The following is a 9,448-nucleotide window of genomic DNA, read 5'->3' as shown; positions in this document are numbered from 1 at the left end:
TCACTGCTACGACGTGAGACACGAGTAGTACCGATATCTAATGAGAACTGGTCGAGATCGTTCCCGCGAATGTGACATTAAATAGCTCTTAATTTGAAATACGCTTTAACTTAATGACTTTAATTACCATTTTCAACTTGTTACTACACCGCAGTGTCATTGACACCACGGTGAACTTGATCTTGGTAATGCAAATGAGGACGCAAACCCGTCCGTTATATAAATTATCATACGTTACCAATGAATCTATCAACGAAAGTATTTCCTAGATGATCGAAATGATTTAGGACGAGTTCGTCTTGCTAATGTTCTTCCCGTCATTAGACGAGACCGTTGACACGTTCTCATTTTTCGACACAGACCTGATCTCCTTCCTCGAGTCTCCGTATTGATTGTTGAAGAAGAGAGCAACAGCCTCCTTCTTCGCCGAGACGTCTTTATTAAATTCAGCTTCGTTCCTGTCACTGGCATGTCCAATCAATCCATCGATATCTTTCCTTTGATCGTTCTCTTCCACGGTGATATAATGTCCTTTAGGAATGTCAGCATTCTGTGGTAAATCGCTATAGATGTGTTGCAGCTGTTGAGCCTCTGGGTGACCCTGAACCTGTATCTGGCCCTGTTCAGGCTGCTCGATAGCCGCGAGAATATCTTGCAGGAGGCCATTAGATAGTACCTGATCGTGCCTAATACTGCCATCCGAATTCTCCGTTCCTAATCCTCCGTCAGCAGCTTGAATCTGCAACGTGTAGGTTCCCTTGGAGCCTTGGACCTCGAAACCGTCAGCTCCATTAGCTGTCAGACCCTTAGCCAGGGACAGAGCTTCGCTGCCTTCGTGGGTGTTCAGAAATTGACTAGCATCCACTTCGTTCAGGCCTAGATTCTTCGCCTGACCGTATCCTTGATCGTTCAAGCTAGAGGTCAGTGCCTCGGCTCTTGCATCACCGATATCCTGTTCAGACTGAACGTTCGGGAATGATTCGTGAGATTGCGAGGCAGGTGGCGCTGATAGCACATTAGCGACTTCCGCTGACTGGCTGTGATCACTGGACAAGACGTTGTCATGATTCTCAGAAACGCTGTAGGTCCCGCCTATCGAGCTCCCGTAGCTGTCTTTCAGATTCGCCTTCGGTTGTTCGAAATGCTGCAGGCTTAGCTGACCGATCGACTGAGGGAGGCTTATGCCACCTGCACCACTTGGCAGAGATTCCACCTTAAATAGCGAATGCTGATTCAGACCTGTAGGCAGAGCAGCACCGAAACTGACGCCATGAGACCCAGCGTTCAGCGAGTGACTCGTAGTGTCTTCGAAGCTGTACTGGGCACCAGCGCCTCCCTGTTGAAAACCGCAGTCGTGTCCACCACCTGTCGACAATGGTAAATTCACAACCGGGGTGCCATAGGTGGTTGTTATGGTGTTACTGACGCTGTCGTATAAATTGCTTCCAAAGCCAGCGGAGGTGGAGACGAAGGAAGAAGCGGGTCCAAAGTTAGGCGCTCCGTACGTCAACACAGGTGCCGGGGTGTTAAAGTCGCCGAACGACAATGGCGTTCCGTATTGCGCATTCGGGGCTGCTATTGGCGAATTCAAGCTGACACTGGGTAGTTTGTTGAAAGCAATCGGAGCGTGAAGAGTGGGTAACTGTTGCTCGAACGATAATGGTGGAAGGTATGTCTTTGGCGATTTAGCTAACTCGAGGTGTCTAGGTGGCGGAACATGACGGTTGAGGTTAGTTAGAAGTCCGCTAGGAATGGGTTCTTTGAACTTGATCGGTTCACGGTTCCTGGGAGGGATCAGAGTGCCTGGAGGAGCTAGAGGTGGCCTGAAGGACCCGTGAGGACGATGGTGATGCACACTTTGCTTGTAAAGGGAACCACCATGCAGTCCGAACGAAGCGAAGGATGAGGCCCGACCTGCCTCCGCAGCTGGGTAAGGACCATTCGGCGAGTAAGACGACAGGGGAGGTAAACTGTAGGAATCGAGGACAGGTGGCGGAGGCAAAGGTATGCCGGATTCGATGGAGTTCAATTTTCCGAAGGAAATGCCTGATAAGGGAGGACCGTAGCTATTGGATAGTGCGTTTAGCGATATTTGTGACAGGGATAAGTCGTTACCCAAATTTTGGAACGCATGAGAGTCTCCGCTACCGAGATTGAAATGGGACCCGGTATCAAGCACTGGTAATTTTATGGTAGGCAACGATCCTGCACTAAGGTCCAAACTTAATGGTGAACTGGTAGGCAGTATCTCGAATCCAACGGTCTTTACGATAGAAAGCGGCTCTACCTTGGGCACTTCGTATTGTAAATTGATCTGACCTTGTACACCCTTTTGCGAGTGTTCCTTCTTTGGCGGGCTTTCGTTGTGGAACGGTTCGTATTCCGGCAATGGTGGCGGTGGTAAACCTTTATTTTCGTTAGAACCAGAATTCACCGAGCTCTTCAAGTCTTGAGCTTCTGGACTGTGAATTGGAACTCCGTACGAATCATTTGGCACGTTTGGATTCTCGACGACGTGGTTGGCAGAGTGTCCAATGTGATGCCCCACGGATGGTCCTTCCAGAACCTTATGCTCGTCAGGTGGAAGCCCATAGGAGTTCGTGGGTGGTCCATGTTGATTCGACAGTCCCGCAATGGGTTGCCAGCCGTCGTACTTGATGTCAGGTGGTGTAGGTGGCGCTGGTACTCCTGGCGGAGGAACTGGTGGGTGAACTTGAGGTGGAACCTGTGGAGGTGGTCTGAACAGATCATCGGCTGGTGGTCCATATTGAACCTCAGCCAGTAACGGCAGCGAAGGTGGTGGAGGTGGTCCGTAGTTGTCATTGGGTTGAGAAGTGAATTGAACGGCTAATTTTTGCGGAGACAACGCGAACGCGTCGATAGACACCGGAATAGCTGGCCCATGTGTGGGTTTCGCTGACCCGAGACTGGAAGGTCCTATACCGATGTACTGATTGGACACGGAAGAAGTGAATTTCAATGGCGGACCATACTGTGGTTTCGGTGGCCTAAACGAAGCGAATGAATACGGTGGGCCATAGTGTTGTTTCGGTGGCCCGTAGTGAAGTTTCAGCGAGCCAAAGCTCAGCTTCGAAGGCAAAGGGGACAAAGGAGGGCCGAAACTTTGTTTTGGTGGCCCATGAAGCGGTTTAATATTTCGTGGCGGTCCATATGAGGACAATGGTGGCCCGTAGACAGGTGGTGGGACGTCTGGCGGCGGTGGTGGGTATATGGGAGTTGGTCCTTGATCACCTACTAGCTCTGGCGGACCGTAAACCGGTGCTGGTCCTTTAATACTCGACCCAAGTGGTGGACCATAGTCGTCTGAGGGTGGACCATACACGTTACTTATCCTTTCGTCAGCCTTAATTTCGTTCTGCTTATCTTCTTCATTGTTAGCTGGCGCTTGCGACTGCGCTTTGTTAATCACTGCCTGAACCTGGTGCCCGATCAGCAGGACGCAGAGCAGCGTAATCGTCATCTGGAACAAAATGGAGAATTTCTCTAAATTTCCTTCTGTCGTGATTTAATAATATCGGTAGCAAGTACAGTTTCCTTATTATAGCACGATAGAAATGAAGGATAAGCGCTTATTTGTTAAACGATTATGGTGATAGTCTTCGATTGAAGTGTAACAAGGATGAACCAGAGCGTAACTATAGGTAATTTATTCAATTTTTTCGATGAAATAATTAAGCAACGAGGTTAGGGAAAATGAACTACGTGGTTAAAGCGATTACTGTTACTCTATAAAATTTAAGGACCATAATGTTTATTAATAATTAAGTTATTAACTACGATATTGTGTACTTCCTCGAACGTTGCACTTGTGCTCTTTTCAGCAAGAGCCAAACTGTTTTCAGTGACTGCATATTGCAGTGTGATTATATCACATATGGCACTAATTGGTATGTTAGTGGCTAACGCTAACTTCAGTTAGGACACCGATGAGCATGTCATATCAGTGAAGTTTAACTCTTTGCGACACAGGATTATAAATGAAACAAAATTGGTATATTTTTACTAATAAAGGGATCACATAATGTAAAAACATTAAACCAGGAAAACAAGATTGTCGCAATAAACCTTCCGCTTGCAAAAATTGATGAACCTGTACTGGCATGTTGAATGTTGCCAACACAAGCGAATATATTTATAACATTTGTCGAAGGTATTACCAACTGCTTTACGTAAATAAGACAAAATATAAACCTATGCGCATGCAGCTATTGCAATATTTCGAGGTGTGACTAGAAATGCCCCACCATGCATTACGGTGCATCAAAAGGTTTGGACACTTTTAATCCCAGCGTGCCCCAAAGAGTTAAGGTAGTCGATTGTTTGACTGATTTTGGCTTCAACTCGTCACTTCGAGTAATTCTGCGTTTTTAATTAACGAATCTTTTGGTCTTGATGATGTCTAGTGTTGAAATCTTACTAACATAAGTCTAAGTTTCATTAATCAACGTTTTATCATTTAATCGTTCATACTTTGTTCAGGAAAAAGTTTATTTAGGTATCTTAAATACTTTAATACTTGTATATAGTTTGAAATTGAATGATTAAAGAATAATATCGTACTCTACTCGGGTAAATAGTCTTTTCCATTATTTTTAGGAGTGAATATAAAGTTATGGAAATTTCCTGGTTCAAGGGTTAGCCGACTAGTCTAGCTAGCCTTCTCCTGTTCTAATTAGTCCGCTGGGAACATAAGTATAGCTTAGTATCGTGTACACATTTCGCTCGTGCCAGCACATATTGTCTAGGGTTCCGAATTGAAGGCCGTGAGAGACTTTAAGCTAGTTTACAACCTCGGTTGGCGCAAGGCGAACCAGTCATCCCGATGTATGCGAGAATTATGTGAACCTGCATTTACTCGCTGTAAGTATTAAACGCATGCGCCCGTGAATAATTGCGCTAATTGCAAAGATGGCGTACGACGGGATAGCAAAAGAAATTGCATTTTCACTTTAATTTCCGATTGTCTCTGACCAGGTTTGCCGCGTTGTTAAATAATGCTAGTCCAATTGATAACTTGACTGATTGAATCGAAAGTTATAGTTTCATTGTCAAAACCATAAATTATCTAATACTCTCGTCCATTTTCCTAGAAGAGACGTTGTATTGAACAGTGGAAGATTAATGATTCGGAACTGTAATGCAGGGCTTTTTGTAATAAATATTTTTAACCATTTTTGTCTCATTGTATACCAAAAGGAAACGATATTTCTCCTTTTTCTTTGATTGTATTGATAAAGAAATAAATATTTGACTGTTTCACAAGAAAAAAGGAATAATAATATTTCTTTCCTTTTTTGGGAGCAAAAATTAAATTTTGTTTCGCTGTGCATGAAGTAATACTTACTCTTGCAAACCTAATAATACGATAAGAATTTTGGGAAATTTTATGTTTATAAAATTTGTTTAGGACTCCATTTATTTATAATGAAAATATATAATAAAGATATATTGTTTTAATTTATATAAAATAATATTTATTCGTTATTTTTCTTTGCTTTACATATATTAAACGAGATATTCCAGATCAAATTTCTTCTGTATTTTTAAATAATTTTCTCCAATAATTATTATCACGCTATATTAACTTGCATTTAAAAATTTCGACAACACCCATAGATGTCCCGCAGTATACCGATTAAAAATCACTAATTTTTATTAGTTTATAGCGCAATCATTTTGCTTACACAGCACTTGCTACTTAAAATAATAAATTATTGTAAATAATGAAAATTACTAGCCACTTCAGAATAAAAACGCAACATACCAATTTCATCCACGATAGGAATTACCAGCAGGAGAAAAGATTTACGGTAATAAAGTAGCAATATTCGAGTATAGGTTAACTGACCTAGTTCACCTTCACCGACTGAACGTATGAAGCGTCATGAGCGTAACGCGTGTCGTAATTTGTTATGCACGATGACCAGAAATAAAGCTTACAGTCGTCTTTCCCGAGAAAATGTCACGAAGCCCCAACATAGTCCAAAGTGAGAATAAAAATGGCCAAAGAGCGTGTCTTTTCAGAACAATTGTCCCGCCCCGTTGCACCGTGGCAATCAGTTCGTTTCCCATAAAAGATGTCAGATAGAGAACAAGAAGCTGCGTACGAGTTTGAAGTAGTAAATGTCACGAAGAAGTCATCCTTGGGAGTCTAAAGTGGCACAATGACCGAGATGCAAGGTTAACATAATATGCCGCACTTTCTCCCAAGTGCATCAGAGAGGAGTGCAGCAAGAGTACGCTGCAATGAGCAAAGAAACGTAGGAATACAAATGTTATCTCGGGTTTCTATATTTCCAGGTACTTAATGGCCCCTATTAACCGAAATTCTTACGTTTTTACGAGCCTTCGCGCGGAAATGGCACTTTTGGAAATAAAGTTCGTTGAACTGTCATTAGAGTTTGCAATCGTTGCGAATAAATTCTCGATTTATTTAATCGTTTTGTTTCCTGGAAATCATATGAGCTTGGATTTTTATAGATTTATCTATCTCGCGTGGGTCGCATGAAAATACCGTAATGTAATCTATGTAAATGTACGTGCTCCTCGTTTACTTCTTCCTCCTGAATGTTGAGTATTTTTCTTTCTCTCTTTTTCTTGTTTGTTGCGCAGATAATTTTACGAATGTTGAGTTTGTTCGTTTGTTTTTTCATTGAGGCAAATGGAAGCTTACAGAAATTGGGTGAATTTATTTTTTATGCAGATTAAGGAGCCTTTGTTTCTATTTATACGTAGGTTTTGCGAAATGAGTTTATGAAAATTTAGAAATTTAAATTTATTTATTATCCGAGTTGAAGTATAATTTTTTAATTGTTATTATGTTCATCAATTATTTGTTATTTGATTTGAAAATTAATTTTTTAGTTATTATTATTAATTATTTATCAATTGTTTATTATCTGAGTTAAAGTTTTATTTTTTAATTATTGTTATTCATTATTAATCAATTATTTATATCGTCCTGTGTAAAAAATATTTTACGATAGTAAGTATTAAATATTAGGTACTAAATCGTGGAATGTTACAGATGTTACATTTAACACGCGTATTTCTTGCCGTAACCTTGTTTTCGTACGTCAATAATTGTACAAATAGGGCACGGAAAGCTTCGATTTCTGCTCGGTTTTGATGGAAAAAAGAGAATTACTCCCACTTGTAACTATGTGACAGGTAATAAGTTACGCTGTTACCGTAGATAGCGTGAGTTGGAAGCATTTGTCAGAAAAATAGCATTGATCGATGAGCTCTGAGAGTATTTTCAGATCTTTGTATTTTTCTTTTATCAGAATGCTCGGCATTGGCATTCCTCGTCTTTGTGCATTATATGGCGAAATTAGAATAAAAATTACCATACAAAATACACATACATATTAACGCGGCTTTGAATTATGCATTTTCTTCAAATTATTTGAAATTGAAGAGTTCTGCAGCGATACTCGTACATGATATCACGGTACTTCAAAAATCATAAAATCTTACGAATTCATTTGACTATTGCCATGTAATTATTTCGTACTTTTCGATATGATATACATAGGAAGGAATTTAAATATGCAATCTGTATGAAACTCTTGCACAGAATATGCGTGCAAGAGCAACAAGCACAAACGTTATATACATTACATGCATAGAATATAAACATGAAATCTGTATGAGATTTTAGCGTGGAATATAAAAGCTGATAGAAACAATTTCAAGGAAAGCTAGAAACCTGAAATTTGGAAATTATTATTGTTTGCTATAAGACTTGATAGAGTAGTATTATTCTAAAATTCATTACTTAAATTGCTTAAAATTATTTAAATTAGAGAAGAAGGTATTTCAATTTAGCTAGAAGATCAGTATACATTATAATATACATTATTAATTATATTAAGCTTGTTAATGATATTAAGCTTATATTATTATATATTTATTTAAATATATAACTTACTTATATAAATATATGAATGAAAATATATATTCTTTCCTTATTTTTTCTATTTATACTGTATATAATATAATGTGATCAAATAAGTATTTTGTAAATTTTATGACTATAAGAAGCACAATGATTTTGGCAATTTTCGGTATAGTTATTCATTAATCACAATTAAATGCATGCTATATATAGATCTGAGTTTTGTAAAACACACGATGAAATTATCTTCATATATCACTAGACATCCGCATTAACACATCTCAGTAAAAAGTCATTAACGATCAATGGATAACTCTAATCCGACAGTTGGCTTGATGAGCGCAGTCAGGATACTTCGAGTCGAGATTAGTGGGTTGCGTGTCTTAGATATGTACCGGTGTATCTTAATAAACGGGCCCCCTATCAAAGGCGAATTTAGCACACGTATATCATAAAAGAAGGTCGTGTAAACGTTTGAACTCAACTTTCTTATAATATTCCAAGTCGTATCTGTGTTAAATGCATATTTCTTCGAGGTCACTAGGAATGATGATGGAATTCTGAAGGATTTCGTGCAAATTTCTAATGAAATTTAAATTCCTAAAAATTCCTTTCAATTTTCTATGAAATTAACTGTCATCTTATTTATAATAAGAACTTTTAACTATATGTAAAAGAAAATATATATTTCTTATCCCAGGAAATTTAAAAGAATATTCTGTCGTATGAATTATTATTAATCGATTACTATGACAACTTTAAAAATATTTTAATAGGTGGTTATTACTGATCAATAGTAATTTAAACAGGTGTTTTAATAGGAGAATTATAATCGTAATTTAGTCGAGGAATTAACTGGTCTATAATTCACTTTGAATAGATTGAAGATACATTTTAATGGCGATCAGGATTTTTCCACCTTGTGTATAATTACGTGAAAACAGAAGATAATCATATTGGACGTTTACTGTGAGCGTGAATTCGTGGGCCGTAAAAACGGTTAGAGCCGGAAAACGAGGCCAAGTGGGAAAAACGTGTTTGCGTTACAGCTGGAAGTATCATGAAAACACAAAACACGTAAGGAAATCAAAAGCGAAAGGCCGTTATGCTTTGTTGATCAAAAAAGGACCGTAGTTCGGGTTTATCGTGCAAAGACAGAATTCACGTGAAATCTAAGTTCAGTTCGAAATTAATTTTTCATTATAGACTAAGATCAAAGTACATAATCGTACTAACATTCACTATTCAAATTACTATAACAAATATTTTTATAAATTGATAATATTTTATAGAATTATTTGAGAAACCATTTAGAATATTCTCTGTAAAATGTTTTATAAATTCTGCACGAAATTTATTCACTATTTAAAAAATAATTTGAGACAGTTCTTGTTAACAATATTGTGATCTTATTCGATTTCTAATCCATAAATTATTCTACAGATTTTAAGAGATTTATCTGGAAAATAATTTAATGTTGCTTCTTTAAACAATTTCACAAATCTATTCGAGAATGCTTAGATCGTT

At 38.6% G+C, this 9,448-nt stretch overlaps 1 protein-coding gene across 1 annotated transcript; it reads right to left on the bottom strand.

Moving 5' to 3' along the window:
• Positions 1–283: 283 nt before the first annotated feature.
• LOC108552008 (proline-rich extensin-like protein EPR1) lies at positions 284–3,481 on the bottom strand. The gene is made up of 3 exons (XM_017906376.1): positions 1,264–3,481; positions 968–1,188; positions 284–883 (listed from the first exon to the last, which is right to left on the bottom strand). The coding sequence occupies exons 1-3, from the start codon at positions 3,479–3,481 to the stop codon at positions 284–286; spliced, it is 3,039 nt and encodes a 1,012-aa protein (XP_017761865.1).
• Positions 3,482–9,448: the final 5,967 nt, after the last annotated feature.

This window comes from Eufriesea mexicana, unplaced genomic scaffold, assembly GCF_001483705.2.
Source record: "Eufriesea mexicana isolate 0111107269 unplaced genomic scaffold, ASM148370v2 scaffold5379, whole genome shotgun sequence".
Classification (NCBI taxonomy): domain Eukaryota; kingdom Metazoa; phylum Arthropoda; class Insecta; order Hymenoptera; family Apidae; genus Eufriesea; species Eufriesea mexicana.
Note: the sequence above shows the minus strand (reverse complement) of the source record. Positions and strands in the feature narration are given on the sequence as shown.